The sequence below is a fragment of the Paroedura picta genome, chromosome 2, assembly GCF_049243985.1.
Source record: "Paroedura picta isolate Pp20150507F chromosome 2, Ppicta_v3.0, whole genome shotgun sequence".
NCBI classification, from domain to species: Eukaryota; Metazoa; Chordata; class Lepidosauria; order Squamata; family Gekkonidae; genus Paroedura; species Paroedura picta.
In genome coordinates this window covers 137,553,459-137,572,823 of record NC_135370.1, presented here as the reverse complement: position 1 = coordinate 137,572,823, position 19,365 = coordinate 137,553,459, and the positions used below count along the sequence as shown (strand labels likewise).

The 19,365-nt window shown below is 39.2% G+C and overlaps 1 protein-coding gene across 4 annotated transcripts in view; it reads left to right on the top strand.

The window, feature by feature from the left end:
* The window catches only part of CDIN1 (CDAN1 interacting nuclease 1), a 183,860-nt gene that overhangs the window by 75,580 nt on the left and 88,915 nt on the right, over positions 1–19,365 (top strand). For all 4 annotated transcript variants that reach the window (XM_077322971.1, XM_077322973.1, XM_077322974.1 and 1 more), the window contains exons 6-8: positions 10,719–10,798; positions 11,136–11,185; positions 15,910–15,977. In XM_077322971.1, the coding sequence (XP_077179086.1) occupies positions 10,719–10,798; positions 11,136–11,185; positions 15,910–15,977 (198 nt within the window). The remainder of the gene's footprint in view (positions 1–10,718; positions 10,799–11,135; positions 11,186–15,909; positions 15,978–19,365) is intronic.

Here is a 19,365-nt window from a genome sequence, read left to right as displayed (position 1 = left end):
ATATTAGTGGCATTTGTACATGCATATTTTATAGGAAAGCATTCTGCTACACTCTGTAGTAACCTCTAACAGCAGTACTGTTGTAGCTTTTTCACAAAATGTACTTTGCATACTACCTTTGTAACGAGGCTTATTCTAGTAATTGTTTATATGCATTTTAATTACAAAGGAAACTACATATTACTATAAAAAGGAGTTCAGCAGCACTTTAAAGACCAACATTTATTCTAGCATAAGTTTCATGAGAGATTCTTCTTCATCAAGTGCTGACTATAGCTATAAGTTCTGAATATAGATATTTCTGGGCTGCCTAATGAATGAACACTCCTATGTATCTAATGAAGTGAGCTCTAACTCACAAAATCTTATGTTGGAATAGATGTTGTTAAACTTCAAGAGATCACCAAACTGTTGTTTCCCTTTGCTGCCACAGAATAATATGGCTTACCATTTGCAGTTTATTACACTCCCTACTTCCAAACATTTTGCCAACAGAACTTTAGTATGCTAGGGGAAAAGCCCATATAGAGATTGGTGCCACTGCATTCAGATGAACAACTGTGATGGTTTAGTGATGTGTGATGTGTGTAGACCTAATTGGGTCTACAAAAGTCTGTTACTTATATCCAATAGACTAATCAGAGTTTCTTGCACATACTATAATTTAACATAACATTAGAATGCAGTGTAGGAGACTACAAAGTACTCCTACCTGAGCTTTTAGAGCTTTCATGTTATACTATTTGCTTAGCTTGGTTCTAAGCATTACATCATCACAAAACTAGCAGAACACCTGATGTTGTGTTTCAGTGGATTTGGGGGAAATTTTCACATATCAACCATGTGAGAGGTCTCTAAAAACCATTGTGTAAAGAGCTAGCTCCAGACTACCCACCTAGAGCCATTGGGGTAGAGGATGGCATTACATTCTGTTATATGGAAAACCTCAGATTCAAATCCTCATTTTGCTGTGTAGCCTCCTGAGTTACCAGTCACACAAGAAGATGTATACCATCTTACCCACATGAACATTAATTAAATCAATAGAATTTACAAGTGGTAGTCATGCACGGACTTGTGAGGGAACCTCATTTTCCTGTCTCCAAATTGTGCCTCTTTCCTTTTTCTGAAAACCCCCGGGTCTCTGCCTTCATTCTCACTCACGAGCCAACCTATGTTTAACTACCCCCATTCATATAACTTTCCCACCTTCCACCCCCCTGGCTGTGTTTCTTCAGGAAAAGAGTGCCAGTTGCCAGGCTGGTTTTGGCCTGTGGTGCCGGCTACTATTGCCAGTCCAGATCCATGTGTGTGGTGTAAGCTGGTCACTCTTATGAACCATGGTGGACAGACTTAGCATGATAGGGAACATATGAGGACTTGCCAGGAACACCTAGCTTTCTTCCTTATGGCATTTGCTGTCTCCTGTTCCTGGCAGCCCCCATACCTTCTGTATCTCCTTTTCACCTGCCAGCCAACTAACCTTTTTTCTGTCCCAACTCTGGCTTGAGAATTACCTGGAGATTTGAGGGTGTAGCCTGGAAAGGGTGAACATTGGGGAGGGGAGGGAACAGCAGCTATAATGCCATAAATTCTACTTTCCAAAGCAACCATTTATTCTGGAAGGTCAGATCTCAATAATCTGGAGATCAGCTGTAATTCCAGGAGATTTCCAAGCCCTGCCTGGTGCTGGTATCCCTAGACTAAGTAGATATTGTGTGACTGGCCTGTAGTCACCCAATGAGTTTCCAGGACAGAGTATGAATTTGAACCTAAGTCTCCCTTACTTTAATCTGAAGTTCTAGCCACTACACCACACTGGCTTCTGTAGGGTGGCTGCTATTGGAGAGTAGCAAGCAGCCAGGCCTTGGTGAGTCTTGCAGGTTGTATGATATCAAGTCTTCCTGTGGCTGATGCCATGCTGGCCCTGAGTGCAGCTTTGGAGGGCTTTGAAACCCTCCATGAAGGTTTATATATATATATATATATATATATATATATGTGTGTGTGTGTGTGTGTGTGTGTGTGTGTGTGTGTGTGTGTGTGTGTGTGTATGTGTATATGTGTATATGTATATGTATATGTATATGTATATGTATATGTCAGCTTTTTCTGCAAACCTGAGGCTTTTTCAACAGATAGGACCATGTTGAGAGAATTGGATATATTGATGATATTTTTATGCTTGTTCTATTCATGGGTCAGTGGTATCCTTCTACTCTTTACATTGAACAAACAGATCAATTCCTATCGAAACACAGATAAATTAAGGGGGGAAATGACACTTAGATCCCAGCCCAGTAGCAGTTCAGAGACCAAAACGAACAGTTCCACAAGGCCTGCAAAAGGGAACTCCTCTGCCAGGCATTTGATTGAGGTCGACCTAAACCACCATTTCCAATTGGCCCTCTAGCCCCCCCTCCTACTACGACTGCTATGAATCTATCCAACATACTGGGTCTCAGTAAGAGTTGAGCTGAGGCTCCTTGTAGTTCCACCATTCTTTAATGTTGATGTTGTTGTTATTATATTAATGTTATTATTGTTATTCACCTTATTGTTCTAGAAATGATGTTACCTGTATCGTTTTCTTCTTCCATGTAAACCGCCTTGAGCCTTCGGGAAGGGTGGTATATAAATACAAATAAATAAATAAATAAAGTATACATTGACCCAGGGGGCTGTCACTCCCCAGGTCTGGGTTGGGGAGAGAAGACTGACTGAGTCCAGAATTGGTTCTTCCTTGAGGAAGTATTTAAAAGGTGTCCCCAGGAGCAGCTAAAGAGGAAGAGACAGGCCCATTCCCTGGCAGCTTGGAATAGGTAATTGGAGGAACAAAGTGAGGAAACTGGGTGAAAAAAATTTCCTTCACTTACTCTATTCTGAGGCCTTATTGTGGGACACTTAATTAACAAAAAACTAATTAATTCCTCAGGTCATATTCCTAGCGGTTGGCTGACAGCAGTGGTTGTACCCTTTTATAAGACCCAGAAAACTATCGCCCTATAAGCCTACTGAGTATCCCCAGCAAGTTATACGCAAAACATCTACTAGAGAAGCTCTCGAGTTGGATCAAGCAGGAATGGCTGTTAGGGTCTGAACAAGCTAGTTTCAGAGAAGGTGCCTCCATCATTGATCATTGCTTGACTATTCAACACCTAGCAGAAAAATACATCTCTGCAAAATCTTCTCTCTATGCCGTATTTGTTGATTTTATAGCTGCCTTCAATTGTATCTCTAGATCTCGCCTCTGGAAGAAATTAGAGAACTCTTCTATTGATCGACGGCTTCTTGCCCTTATTAAACCAGGGCACAACAATAAGGGTCAGATGCAGTAACCAAGGTCATCTTACCAGTCCCATTAATTTCACCAAAGGAGTTAGACAAAGCTGCATCTTAGCTTCTACTTTGTTTAACATTTACATAAACGGTATAATTAAATCATTCCAGGACAAGGAATTTCATCCACCTAGTTTAGCCCATCGTCCTGTTCCTATTCTCCTTTACGCCGATGACGTAGTATTACTTTCCAGAACTGCAGTAGGACTCAAAAGAATGCTAAGGAGGCTTAGCAGCTACTGTAAAGAAGAACAACTCCAAGTACACTACCAAAAGACAAAGATCATGGTTTTCGGCAAGAGGACAAAACCAAACATCTGGAAACTAGACAACTATAAAATTGAAGAAGTCAGTAAGTTCAAGTACCTGAGAGTTATATTACAATCTTCATGCGCCAGGACTGCTCACTTTCAGTATGCTGCTGAGCAAGCCCAAAGATTGGCTAACAACATTGTCAAATTCTATCGAACCAAGGGAAAATATTTTGTGCCATCTGCCCTAGAGCTCTACAGAGCCAAGACACTTTCTCAGCTGCTATTTGGCTCCTTTTCAAGAGCCTCAACATCTAGTGTTATGCTACTGGAAAGGGTGCAGTCAACATTTCTAAGGAAGATCATTCAGCTCCCTAAATGCATTTCAAAAGCCAGAGTGAGATTAGAAACATATGCAAAGTGTGGAAGATAAGATCTATATGCTATCTATCCTCTATTGGCTGAAGCTAACCTATGACCCAAAGCGATTGTCTGCTTTGATCTTAAGAGACAACTTTCAGTCAATTTGGCTAAAACTGTGAAGCGCAAACTATCACAGCTCGGCTTTATGGAACAACAGCTAGCCAACTTACACCAAGATCAAGCTAAATCCATAATTAAACCAAAGGGCCAAGGACATTAGTCAGTAAAGTGATCTAGCCAAAACGCCAGAGTTTCTGTGTCCAGATAGGATCCGATACAAGCTTGTTCCAGCCCCATATCTATCAGACCTAGAACTTAACACCCATAGAAGGGCCTTCGCCCAAGCAAGATGCTCAGCTCTACCTTCAGCTGTGTTGGCTTGCTCAGCAACTCTGTCCTTGTGCTAGTGGATGGATAGAGTCAGACGAACATGTGCTGCCCCATATATGATACCATCAGATGTAACTTTATTCAGCCAGTTTTGAATACCGACCCAAGATCTTCCCCAGAGGAGAAAGTCAAGGTGCTGCTTCAAGACGAAGCAGGCAAATAACTCTCTGCACAGCTAAATTTTGCACTACCGTCATGAAAGAGCCTCTTGTGGCGCAGAGTGGTAAGGCAGCTGTCTGAAAGCTTTGCCCATAAGGCTGGGAGTTCAATCCCAGCAGCCGGCTCAAGGTTGACTCAGCCTTCCATCCTTCCGAGGTCGGTAAAATGAGTACCCAGCTTGCTGGGGGGTAAACGCTCATGACTGGGGAAGGCACTGGCAAACCACCCCGTATTGAGTCTGCCATGAAAACGCTAGAGGGCGTCACCCCAAGGGTCAGACATGACTCGGTGCTTGCACAGGGGATACCTTTACCTTTACCTTTTTACCGTCATGAAATTGTGTACTATGTATGTGGATCAGAAAATTTATCTCTGATCCAATTTCAAAAGTACAAAGAGCCATTTGTCACTGGCAACTTAAACTATGTTTTAAATATTGAATGTAACATCTTAAAGTTTTTATGTTGTCAGATCTTTTAAAATTTTATAGTACTATTAGTGTTTTTTCTCTTTTTAAATTTTCTTAGTTTTTAATTACTTGTATTTTAATTTTGGTCTGGATGACTGTAAATAAATATTGATTGATTGATTGACTGCATTTTATTGAGTACTGCTGATGCTGATGTGGCATTCCATAGAAAGCTTCATATAACTTCAAAAGAATGATTGAAACTTCACAACTGAGCCCTTTCTAAACATTCTTGTAAAATGAAGTTGTTTTTATACGCAGCTTTTCACTACCCTTAGGAGTCTCAGAGCAGCTTACAATCGCCTTCTCTTCCTCTCCACACATCAGACAACCTGTGAAGTAGATGGGGCTGAGAGCTGTGACAGGACTGCTCTGTAAGAACAGCACTATCAGAGCTGTGAGTAGCCCAAGGTCACTCAAATGGCTGCATGTTGAGGAGTAGGGGATCAAACTCAGCTCACAAGACTAGAAGTTGCAGTTTGTAGTATACCAACAGCATTTGCTTAAATTCAATTTATAAAATATAAATATTGATGTATTAACTTTTTAAAAGGCATACACTGTTTTAGAGAACAAGAAAATATTTGTTCTGTCGCAGTATGTATTTCAATTTCTGAGTTCTGACCCTTAAGCTGATTTCATTTTTCAGTCATATTAAAGGGTTTTTTTGTTAAATTTTTATTCATACCTTTATATGTCTACAGTAAATGTCAGAAATTTCAAATAACATTTATTATTAATAATAATATTAATAATAATTTCTGCCTTTCCCAGCACAGTTGGCTTATTTAATATGGTCTAGCTGTAATCAGGCATCCTTGCCTTGCAAAATAAGAATTTTAAATTTCTATAACTTTTTGCTTTTGGTCTCACATTTTTAAATGTCCTGTATGAACAAAAATTAAAACAGAGCAGAAGAAGCATCAGAATAAACATACTGAAAGAAACCATATGGGTTCTGGAGCTTGTCGTACATGCTTCTCAATAGTAGAAATGTGTCTTTGTTCTACTTTCAGTTATTTATTTTAAACGGCGTCTATTCCACAGTCACTACCAAATAAGAAGGTGATCGTGCTGCCTTGCAGATCTCTTCAGGCAGATGTCAGTAGAGAAGACAACATGGGATTTAAATTCTGGCCCTGTGACTCCCAAATGCTGGGCCAACATGCAGTGAGAAGTTATTCTGCAATTGTAGCAGCTGGCACGTCCTTCCACGTATCAATGGTTCACTCAGATGTCTGTGTATTAGCTTTTACAGAGTGCCCAGTACAAATGCACTGCATGTGCAATCTATACACCTTATTTTCTGGAGCTTACATATATTGTGGGATTCTATGAAAATACTACTATTTAGATGTTAGATGTTAAGATGATTGTGTGATCATCAAATGCGAAGGTAGGACCTATGATCTTACCAGGTTCTAGACTTCAGTAGCAACTTTAGTCTCCAAAAGGAACCTTGCTACAAAAGGAACAGTTACATTTTTCTTATGAGATGATGCCATGTGACTATAATACCGTCTAGAAAGGTTGGATAAGGTTGATAGAAGTTCCTGCCAATCCATTATTTTTATATTGCTTTAACGATGTCAAATGTGTATATTCCATTAAACCATGAAGATTTTAAGGCAAGATTTTTAAAAGCATGAACTTAGCTCTCAATTTCTAGCTTTCATGCAAGCCAGCAGAGATGGTAGAGCGTAATTTTTTCCCTCCTGCTGGTCAATTTCAATTGGTTGACAGAGGGAATTCGTGCCAGGAGTTTACCAGCCAATACTGGAGACATAGGAACCCTAATTATAGGAGAAGAGCCTTTCTTTTGGATTGTTTAACTAGAACAGTGTGAGGATGGGGAGAGAAAAGCAAGCTGCTGGCAGAGAGGTAGGTCAGTGAGGGGAGCGAGAAGTTGTTAAATATATGAGTGAAGAAAACAAACTGCTCAAGCTGAAGAGGCAGATGAAAGTCTCCCTCTCTTTTTCTTACCCATCATCAGTGTGATCCCCCTTGCTCCACCTTAGGCTTTCATCCAAGTTTCTTCTCCCCCCACCTTTCATCACTCTGATCCTTACCACATAGGAGGTGTTGTATTGTGCTGTCGCCCAGTTTTCAGCTCAAGGCAGCTTACCCTGCCTCTTCCTGGCACCGCATGGGGGGGCATTTGGCCCACTGCACCCTGTCAACCCGGAATGTGGGTAGCTGGGGTGGCTTAACAACATAATACCGCATTCCAAAAAAATAAAAAGAAATACTTTTTATTTTTAGGAATGTGATACTGTGGGTGAGGGAGGGTAGAAGCCGAGCCAGGAAAGCCTTCCAGACAACCCTAGCCCAACATAAGCCCTGATGAAGCCTGCAGCAAAAGCCCCGCAACTGGACGAGTGATGAGTCAGTCCAAATTCCTGGTGTGGAAAAGGTCTCTGTGTTCTTCTCCCCTCCCTTGACCCCAGTGTGCTTGTGATTTTTAAAATTTCCACGTGTGTTTGTGTGTTTGTGTAAGAGAGAGAGAACCCCTTCTACCCCTTGGGTTTCTTTTCTGTGTATTTTTAATTCCACATTTCTACCTCCACTTAGGCTTCCTGTACATATGTATGCTTGCTCCCCCCCCCCACACACACTAACACACACTTTTTGGATTTTTCAACGAGTGTGAGAAAATTTCCCTCCTAGGGCTTTCCCCTTTATATGAAAATGTATACTTCTTTTGTGGGTATTATCTTCATCATATTATCTCATGGTGTCAATCTGGTTTGAGTTTTGGATGTTTACAGTGAGATGCTTATAGTAGCTTTATTTTAAAAGTGATCTACCATCATTACTTAAATGATATACTAAAAGCACAGTGGGGTTAGCTTCTGACTAACCAGGATTGGACTGCATTCAGTGCACCTAACTGGAATTGCTGTTGAGTGCATCATTTCAGGAAGCCTGTAACGCAGCTCACGAGCAAAAGGCAGGCTTGGCATCCCGTTGAACAGCACAGCACTTCAGGAGACCTTTGCCTGAAATGTTAATCTATTTATAGACTTCATTTGTACCATACGTTTCTCTCCAATGGGCCCAAAATGACTTGCAACACTCTCCTATTCTTAATTTTATTCTCAAAGCAACCCTGTGTGGTAGATAAGGCCACGTGCTTGGCAAAGGATCCCCCAGCAACCTTCCATGGCAGATTGAAGATTAAAACTTGGGTCTCCCAAATGTCAAGCTGACCCTCCTGATTGAATCACCTCTCCCCTCCCTTCCCCCAAGCACATCCATGGAACAGTGGCACAAGTTAAAGTATTCCTACCGCAAAATTTAGAGTTAATGCAGTTGGCATGACTTGGGTGCAGGAATCAGCCAAGGGCATCAGCTTGGACACTGGTACAAGCTCTATGCTGATGTCTGAATGAATGCCAGACAGTCAATCTTCATTAACTGATAACAGATTTAACCATAATGCTGAAGGGCTTGGGAGTTGTGGAGAGTGCATATGTTAATCCATCATTTCCTCCTGTGAATAGCATGTGTAAGACTCATCCTCCCTGCCTTTCCCCTCCTGGTACAAAATATGTATTGGTGTATAGATGTTAATCACAATCAATAGTAACCAGAGCTTTCTGCTAAACAGGGTTTTGCAACCAAACTGTTACTTTGCTTCCAGAATGTTAACCAGCAAAGCCTTCTGCCAGTGGGTAAAGAATAGATACCTTAACCTATTAATCATGTAGCATTTCCTCAATGATCACACCAACTTAATCAATGTTTTCATGTTTAGTATGTAATTTAACCTATTTTAAAAACTTGTTTTCATGATGGATGTTTGGGAGGGAGTATGATTTGCATGACTTTAAAATGTAATTTTATCATGTATGTTTTAAATTGTTAGCTACTTTATAAGAAAGAGCCTCTTGTGGCGCAGAATGGTAAGGCAGCAGATATGCAGTCTGAAGCTCTGCCCATGAGGCTGGGAGTTCAATCCCAGCAGCCGGCTCAAGGTTGACTCAGCCTTCCATAATTCCGAGGTTGGTAAAATGAGTACCCAGCTTGCTGGGGGCTAAATAGTAATGACTGGGGAAGGGAATGGCAAACCACCCCATATTGAGTCTGCCATGAAAACGCTAGAGGGCGTCACTTCAAGGGTCAGACATGACCCAGTGCTTGCACAGGGGATACCTTTACCTTTACTTTGTAAGAGTGGAAAGGTGGGATACAAAATCTATAAATAATTAAGTCCCACCCTTTATTAATACCTCCTGCTAGAAAGGAGAGGTTGTATGAAAGAAGTATTTGATCCTTTAGCCCATGTCTGATTCCTTGACCACCATGAAGAAATTGGAAATTTTAGGCACATACTGATTAGTAACATTACAAGCACATATTCATGTAATAATTTTCTTGTGATATCCTAAGTTTTCAAAATATAAACAAGAATTAACTGAATCTGATATTGCCTGCAGTGTGATGTAGAACCCTTGCCACATGTAGACGTTCAATGCCTATTGTCATTACTCCATTGGTTTCCTAATGAATGCCAGCAATCTAGTTCACAATTGTGCATCTATTAGATCTCATTGAATTAAGTGAAAAGCACGTACAAAACTGTAAAAAAATGTACTTGGAAACCATGCATGGTATTTTAGCAGCTTTGTAAATGGCATATTCTTATATAACTTCACTGTATTTATGCTCCATTTTCCTCCCTGTGGGTACCTAAAGTGCTTGCAATATTTTTCCCTTTTCCATTTTATCCTTACAATAACTTTATAGGATAGATTAAGCTGAGAGTGTGACTGTCCTAAGATCACTTAGCAAGCTTAAATGACAGAGTGGGTATTCGAACCCAGGTCTCCCAGACACTAGCCCAGCAGTGAAGTGCAACGTGAAGGCCAAAAATAATGGACAACAGATACCATAAAGGGAAACAAAAAACACAACCTGAAAAACAGCTGAAAACCAAAAAGGTTAGCAGAATTTAATATCCTTCCCTGGATATTAGAGAGTCCTAATGCATGCTGATCTGACAAAAGGTCCAAAAATGAGAGGTCAGCACGCAGTATAAGATATAAGGTAGCTGAGGATTCTGCTAAATAACAAGTCTGCAGGACCAGAACTAGCTATATCTGATCAAATAATATTGTACAAAAATATATATTTACATGAGTACATCTGTCAGTTTACCTCTGATGAAGAGCAGTTAGATCAAAACGTGTTAGGTCCTAGCAACGTGTTAGGTCCTAGCAACTTGGCAATACTGATGTAATCACCCAGATATTTCATGTGTGCCAGCAGATACTTTAAATGGTTTTAAATATATGAGCTCCAGTAAAATGTTTCTAATGTTATAATTGTTTTCATCCCTAACCTTTTTGGTTCTCGCCAAAAATAATGGAACCAGCTCTTATCTTTTGCATTTTTTTCCTCCAATTTTTTCTTAATTCTTTTTTTAATAGGAAAATTTGATTTTCTTTGTTGTTTTGCTTAGTATAAGCAATTTAATTTTGTAATCATAATGTACAGTATTAACCAGGTAGGATTATGAAAAATATTTTCACAGTCTATTGTGCAATTGAAAAATACTGGAACATAAACAAAATTATAGTCTCCCCCCCCCACCCTGAAAAGCATGTGTAATTTTTTTTGTTCTTGACAGCTGGTTAGTGACATGTTTACAGCAACACTAAAAATATCATCATCTTCTCCCACAGCTTCCAAAACTCTTATAAACAGTATGCTGCGGGACCCTTCACAGATTCCAGATGGAGTTCTAGCAAACCAGGTCTATCAGGTATTCATCACAGCCATCCTTTTTCCGTAGCAGTGCTGTTATCTGCCTAGCAGTGTAAAGGATTTTAAACCTCATTTAATTACTGTCATCATAATCTATCACTGAGGTCAGGATACTCCATAAATGGCAATGCAATATTTGTGAAGAGAGCATTTCACTTTTTAATAGCTTTTTTTAAAAATAGGGAATAAAGAATGCGCAATTTTTGTTTTCTGTGATTAAATCTGAACAGTTTTTGATAGCCTTTATGAAGAAAAGTAATTATTGTTTTTAGAATACTGTTTAACTATAATCTGTAGTTACCTATCACTAGACTACTTTTCTTATTTGTCTGCAGTGTACTGTGAATGACTATTGTTATGGACCACTGGTGGACTGCATCAAACAGTATCCTTCCCCATAAAATTTTAGGTGAACAATTGATGAGCTTAGACTCTGTGGAAGAGACGTGTCTAGCTTTAACCTGACATGAAGTTCTGCTTCACAAAACACATTTCATACTCCCCTATTTTACATTCAGTCTGCTACTGGAGGGTCATTGCAGACCCTTTCTCTTACACTAACGAAAATCAGATATGCCATATGAAAGTTGTCAGTTCAGTAGATATACATTTCCTGTCATTAGAGAGAATCCATTTTTTGCTGTTGGTAACATGGAACACATAATCTTATAATAAATGATTAGCCATTGTAATATACATAGAATCACAAGAATTCTTGGCTGCTTTGCATTTTCCGTTGGATAAAGTGTATTTGAATTTATGGTTTTGAAAAGTGACAGTCTTGGACCTATCAACCGCCTGTTGTTGCTTCTATCCTTAAAGAATAGCAGAGTCAAAGTTAATGAAAACAAAGAGAACTGAAAGTTGGAGGCGTGTTTGAGAGTCTTGCTTGATTATTAGAATGAAGAAGGATTTTTGATAGAATAAGATGTGTAATTATATTCCAAATATCTATGATGCATATTGATTAGAGAATTCCATTTTATTTCTTATACTTAGATTTAGGAACCTGTTGAAAACTCCTTGGACCACCCTCTCAGTTACACACACAAACTCCTTCCACCCCATTTCTCCCGGCCCTTGCCCCCCTTACCTCCTCCCTGGTCCCTCCCTCTCTCCCTCTCTCTTACACACAAACACACACAAGCTCCTTCCCCCCATTCATCCCCTACCCTCACCAACCTTACCTCTGACTTACCTGATCTCCTTCCTGGTCCCTTACCCCTTCCTCATACACACACCCAGACTCCTTTCTCTCTCACACCCTACACCAACCCCCTCCCACCTCCCCCTACTCAGACTCCCACTTCCTCACCAGACTCACCTTTGCTGTAGGTCTGGCCCATGCAGCCTCTGCACTGCCCCATGACTGCCCAGACCTCAGGTGGGGCCAGCACTGAGCCACCAGGTCTTCACACTTACCGGCAACCGCCCAGGCCTCAGGAGGGGCTGGTGCTGGACTGCCAGGCCTCCATGCTGCCCTGTGACTGCCCAGGTGTCAAGCAGGGCCAGCGCTTGGCCGCCAGGCCTCCACACTGCCCAGGCCTCTTCTGGAGCACTCCATGGGGCAGGACTATGGACATCATATCCATAGTTATATCCGTTTCAGGGGACGCGCTAGAAGATGTGTTCCACATCAGTAATCTTTACTTTTAAATGTTACTCATTCCTTGGGACAGTAGTAATGACTAAAAGTAAAGCTTATTTGTTTATTTTGATAGCTTACTCTGTTTCATGAGTTTAGTGCAGTGATTGGATTTTTTAAAGCAGCCCTTGTTCACAGAAGACTGACAATCTAATGGTACTGGAAATAACTGTCAGTTGTGTCTCCTGCTCTTACCAGATCTCCACTTGGTGCCTCTCTTTTCTCTTTGTGAAGCTCTGTCCTCAACTCTCTCATCTTAATCAGTAATGGAATGGGTTAATTTCAATTAGAGATGAAAGTAGGCCTTTGGGAATTGTTTTGTGGCAAATCTAATAAATTATTCTTATTATGATGCACTTGAGAGAGAGGGATGTAGCACTGCCATGCTGCCCTTGATACTCAGATTAACTCTCCTCCTGGCTTTTTCAGTGATCCAGGCAGCCCAAGTCACAGTCACAGTTTAATAGTACAAAGGCTTGGGTTCAGGTCCCTTTTCATCCATCAACATGTACAGGAATTAGCCTTATACTAAATTAAACCATTGGTCTATTGGGATCTGTATTGTCTACTTGGACTGGCAGCAGTTCTCCAGAATTTCAGGTGGAGGTTTTTTCACATCATCTGCCACCTGATCTTTTTAGCTAGAGCTGCCAAGGATTTAACCTGCAACCTTCTTCATGTGAAACAAATGCTCTGCAACTGAACTACAGCCCATCCTTTGTGATAGTGATTGACAGTGCCATCCTAAACGGAATTAGACCATTCTAATTCCTTTAAAGTCCATGGGCTTAGAAGACTGTCACTTTGCTTACAATAGAATCTTAGGTACGTAGTTATATTAGGCTAGGATTTATCCTAAACTAAGATTTAGTCAACTTCATAGCTTGTTGTCAGAATAACATTATATATTGATGATATCGATACCCTACCTGGCCACTTGAATGTAGATGAAATCTGAATTAGTGGAACAATAAATACAATGGGTGGGATTCCCCCAATCCATCTTCTGCTATTGGAAATGATTTTTACCAGTTCTGTCTTCTCAGTGCAGATCTTGATGTTGCACTAAAACTGTCCCCAAGTTTTCATCTGTTCTCTGGAACAATATTCTAGGGACTTTTAGATGAAAAAGAAGACTGGAAAGATCTGTTCTGCAAGCAGAGATTTGGATCCAGCTCTGGATTTTAAATTAAGTGAAGGAGTGAAATCTGATCTGTGCACTGCTTTATTTGCTGAGAAAGATTGGTGCGGATTTGTTCTTCCATTCCCTGCTATAATCCACTGCAGAGAGGAAAAATGTAATTTGTGTGCATTCTCCTTTTCTTTCTCAAAATGTATAGGTCTGGCTAAGTTAACTTTTTTGTTAAACAATATTTGCCAAATTGTATTTAATATACATTGTGAATCATCTTAATTTCAGTTCAGTTTCTCAGTGGTAACAGAAATAATTAGCAGTGAATAACAAAATAATAATTGTTAGTTGTATTAAAATTAGATTATATCTGAGTGAGAAGGCATTATTTGAGAATATACGATGCTGAATTAGTTGTTAATTTTAAGGCATATAAAGTAGCTAAAATCAATTTAAAGTTAAGGTTTTAAAAGCATAATGTCTTCTAAGGACTGCATATTGATTTTAAATACAACTATCTAATTATATATGCATGGACTACAGTATGAAGTCAACCTCTTTATAAATGCCAGGAGGCTATTTTTCAGTAATAGTTCAGATGCTTACGGGAAACTAGCCTGCTGGATTGCATGAGTAGAAAATGGCTTGTGAGGTTATTTACAAGTTTTACCCCATGGTCAGTGCTATATGTCAATAATTGGTATTGCTGTAGACTAAGCCTAAGTGTTTCTACTTATGGTGCATTATAAACTTTGCTTCTAGTTGTCTTAAATTTTTGCCGTCATTCATCTCCTTTGGTTGACTTTGTCATTAATTGTAAAGTTTAATGTGGTTCATGATATCCATTTTAACGTTGTATTTATATCATGTAATTTTCTGGTGGAAGATACTTTTCAAAAGAGTTGTGACTAATATAAAGTGAATTGATAGGAATCAGGAGTTGCGTGTTAATTCTTCTGTACTATTCCTGCCCATTAACATTTGAGTTTGCATCTTGTTATGCAGTGAATATGCTGGAATTCTGTACACCTCAGATCAGCCTTGTTTAACTGTGGTGTAATAAGATTCATAATTGTTTTTCCTCTTTTCTGAAAAGTTATCCTTGAAATTCTTTAATTCCTTTTATTACAGGGAAAAGCAATGCCCATTGGTATTTATGGGAAGCTATTCTTGATATCTCTTGAAGACATTAGGGGAGGGAGTTTTTAATTATTTTGTTAATTTCATTTATAGGCCTTTCTTCCTCAGACCCAAAGTGGATTACAAAATATAGCTATCAATTAAAATAAACAACAAAGATATACAGCAAACAATGCAGTAGGACCAGGATTACAGAACTAGAAAATACTGCAAACCAAAAATTGCCTAAGGCAATAAGAACGGTCAAATGTACGACAACCCATAATGCAGAAATTGTTTGCTTATTTACTGTATAGTCCATCTTTCCCACTGAGACTGAAAGCAGATTACACTGTGAAAATCAATAATGGTCCATACAAAGAAATATCTAATATGCACAGTGTAGTTCAATACAATCAATATGAGGAGATATTAAATGAGCAATGTACTATGTTTAGGATTACCAAAATCTAAGAGAGTATAGCATGATAAAGCGTGTGGATATAATGAAGAAAAATGGTAGCGAAGCAACAACAGTTTGGTAACATGCAGGAAACTGATAATACTTTGTATTCACAGTCCCTTACCCCTCATAGAAAAGTTCTCCTAAACAACTTAGTTTAAATTTGCTGAATGACAGGAATGAGGGCACCTTCAAGCAAGCCATTCCATAAGAGAGGGACCCCACACAGAAACAACATGTATGCCTGGTTGTTGATCTTCTCTGTTTGCAAAGTGGCACCTGCAGAAGGCCATGGACAGATGAGCAAAGCTATTATAGCAGAACATAGGGGGAGAGCTGCTGCTGCAGATATAAGGGTCCAAGGCTGTGCAGGGATTTGTGCATGATAATCTGTACCTTGAATGGAACCCAGCAGCTATTCGTATCCTATCCTAAGCAGTCCTATGAACTGCTAAGTTCCTAGTGGTATTTCAGTTCCTCTTACAGATATGAAGAGGAACAAGATCTTGTCGTAGCTGTTTTCACTTGTCGATATATGAAATTATTAAATGATTAGTACCATGTGTGTTGATTTTTTTGTCCCCAGCTCTAGTCTTCATCTCCATCGAAAATGGGTACATTTAAAAAACACTCAAATTAAGTGTCCTGTCATTCCCAATCAGAATTCAATATTAGATAACTGTATTCTGGTTTTAAATGCATTTTGTTTTAAACCAATAAGGTTCCTCGTTCCTTAATGTGAGAAATCAGTGCTATTGGACACGAACATGAAGTCTTACTACAGGAAATGCTTTTGGAGAAAAATATATCTTTCTTAAGTAAGTTATGATATTAAAATCTAGTACTTCAGTATTGGGAATCCTAGCAATTGTTTACACAAGAAGAAGAAAAATAGGCCTCCACAGATGCCCTGTACTTGGTAGTAAGAGAGGCTAAGAAATGATTGATGTAGTGTGTGTTATCTTTTATTGATTTAGGCTGGAGCAGGAACTCAGTTACCTAATACCCCATACTGCATGTGCACAAGCTAGCAATTAATATTTTATAGAATAAGTAGCTGGGAAAAATGCTTTAATATCAACTGCTGTATTACTGTTGGTGTTATGAGATATTAGCCATAATCTAGAGTCTTATGAGACTTAGAAGGAAATGTAAAAAATATTAGCTGTATAACACTTTCTGTACTGAAAGGACCCCACAGGAGGGATTCACTTATATCTTTTGAAGCATGTTTATTTCTTCTTATGCAAGTATACTAAACTTTCTTGTATTACCTCTTTAATTATGACAATGGTAAGTGTTCACGTATATGGTATATAAAGATTTCATTTTTGTCATGGAGACAAAACCATTGGGATTTGTTGTGTTCAATGAGGACATCTCAGCATGAAATATTTTTCCCTCTTATTGATCAAGTGGAACCTCACAACGAATGTTTGAATTCAACCAAAAGTAGTATTTTTTTTCTTTCAGAGAAAGTCCTTGTTTCTGTTAAAAGCACTTTAAACTTTTTATAATTGATAAAAGACGTATGTGGCATTGGTTTCTCAACACAATTAGGTAATTACATATCAAAAGGGAAATTGTAGCAATTCACTATAACATCTCTGTGCATATAAAATACTATTTATTGTGATTTTCTGGAATTATATACCGTATCTATTGATATAAATGGGTTCCACCCTAAGTTTTGTTGCATTTTCTCATTTCTTACAAGGTTTCTGCCCCCCCCTTCCTCCAGCCCATCGACAATCAATCACATGTCATTCCAGAATATCCAACTCCCAAGACCTAAATTGTAGGTAGCTTAGCAAGCTACAGTAGGAAAATTCTGTTACATAAGTACAATTCCACTCACAGTGCTTTACTGTTTTGTACAAAGTGTTCGAATAAAATGTATCTTTTAGAAAATGTTAACATTTGCAATAGTACACAGGTAATAGATGGTTTCACAGGTATTTTGGTACAAATACATTTAAGAGAAATTAATCACTATATGAAAAAATATTTTTAATCATTCTGTGGCAGTATATATATATATATATATATATATCCTCCTATCAAATAAAATAATATGAAGCCAAATCCTCTACTTGAAAGCAAATCCCAATGAGTTCAGCAGAAGTTTACTCTTGTGTGAATATGTATTTGAGACTGATAGCCATTCTGCATTTCAAGGAGATAATTATAATTTTGGATTGACCTTTGAGACTGCACATAACAGGAATCAAAAACATCCTATGTTTAAACTAAGGTATCAAGAGAAAAATTTAGTATAGAACTTCACTAAACATCCAGAAAAAAAGTGGGGAATTCTTTTATTAACCAGTAGAATGTTATAAACACAAATGTGCTAATTTAATTTTCAATAAGTAATTGGTTTAATGAAGGGTTCTTTATACGTTCTTGATTCTCATCTTCCCTTAACAGTAATAATTATTCCCAAATTGTATTTTGGTTCACAAGAAAGGGCATGGATAGACATGCAAACTGAAAACATCTTTAAAACAGCTAACAAATGTATTTATTGAATATCTAATTTCTCCAATTTTTAAAAGAAATTGAATTTATATTTCATTTTCTTGGTTTTCTGCATGTTATTAAAACTCTGAAATTATAGAGCATTAATAATTTCATAGTTAATCATCTTATCTCCCCCTCCCTGCAAATTTTTGAATGCCCATGATAAACACCGTTCAAAACTTTTTGGAAGGGCAGTATAAAAATGTAATAATCAAATTTAAAAAATTTAAAAATGAGAAACTTTAAATCTGGTAATTTTTATAAGTATGAAGGAATTATTTGTTTTATGCCATTCAAATATTATTCTTTGTGTGAAAAATTCAACAAAAAAATATGCAACAGGATAATAACACTGCTTATTTTCTTTCCAATACTGAAAAACCCTATGGTATGTATTTAGTTTAGAGAAAGACATTAGATGAAGAGAAAAAAATTAGATTGAATCCTAAGGTATCCAGAAAACACCTCTGTGATCAGGAATAGGACTGCACAAAAGCCAACACTGTTCTTGAGGCTTCACACAGAGCTTTGCTTGGGGTCTGTGGTTAAGCATGTGCACAAAAACATATTGTACTGCTTCAGATTCTGTCCGAACCAATTCAGGCTGAATAGGAATCGCAGGAATGACCCTCAAATACAAAAAGTGTTAGGGTTTTTTTTCTGGGCACAATGCACATGTCCACCCCCACCCTTCCCAGGGTGCAGAGGACCTGCAGATCTTGGGAAGGCATTTAAAGGGTTTAGTGTGCTTGTCATTATCAGAAGAAAAAGAACAGTTGATTTTTATATGCTGCTTTTCTGTACAAGGAGTCTTAGAGTGGCTTACAATCACGTTCCCTTTTCTCTCCCAACAACAGACACCCTTTGAGGTTGGTGAGGCTGAGAGAACTCTGATATTACTGCTCAGTCAGAGCAGCTCTATTAGTGCTGTGATAAGCTCAAGGTCGAGCCTCTTGTGGCGCAGAGTGGTAAGGCAGCAGTCATGCAGCCTGAAAGTTCTGCCCATGAGGTTGGGAGTTCGATCCCAGCAGCCAGCTCAAGGTTGACTCAGCCTTCCATCCTTCCGAGGTCGGTAAAATGAGTGCCCAGCTTGCTGGGGGGTAAACGGTAATGACTGGGGAAGGCACTGGCAAGCCACCCCGTATTGAGTCTGCCATGAAAATGCTAGAGGGCGTCACCCCAAGGGTCAGACATAACTCGGTGCTTGCACAGGGGATACCTTTACCTTTTTAAGCTCAAGGTCACCCAGTTGGTTGTATGTGGGGAAGCAGGGAATCAAACCTGGCTCACCAGATTAGAAGCTGCCAGTCTTAACTACTACACCAAGCTAGCTCCCAGCTGTTTAGTGCACTGTGACCTTTAGAGGCCCCCCTTTTCTCAGGCTTAGCTGCCTGAGAAATTGAGGGGAGGCCTTTAAAGGGTGCACCAAGTTGGGAGCAGGGATGGAGTTGACTCACTTTCCCTAATCCCCATTGATAGCCAGTTCCCAAATGCTCAAGCAGAGAGAAGGCAGGGCGGCCCTCTGCTCCCACTTTGCCCATGCTTTTGGGATCTGGCTGTCTCCCCACTCCTTCCTAGGCACTACCTGAGAAAGCAGAGGGGAGCTGATGTGTGAGCATCAGCTGCTTGGTGGGCCCTTTCAATTCTTCCCCACAAGCTTTCTCTGGCATCAGAGAATGCTCT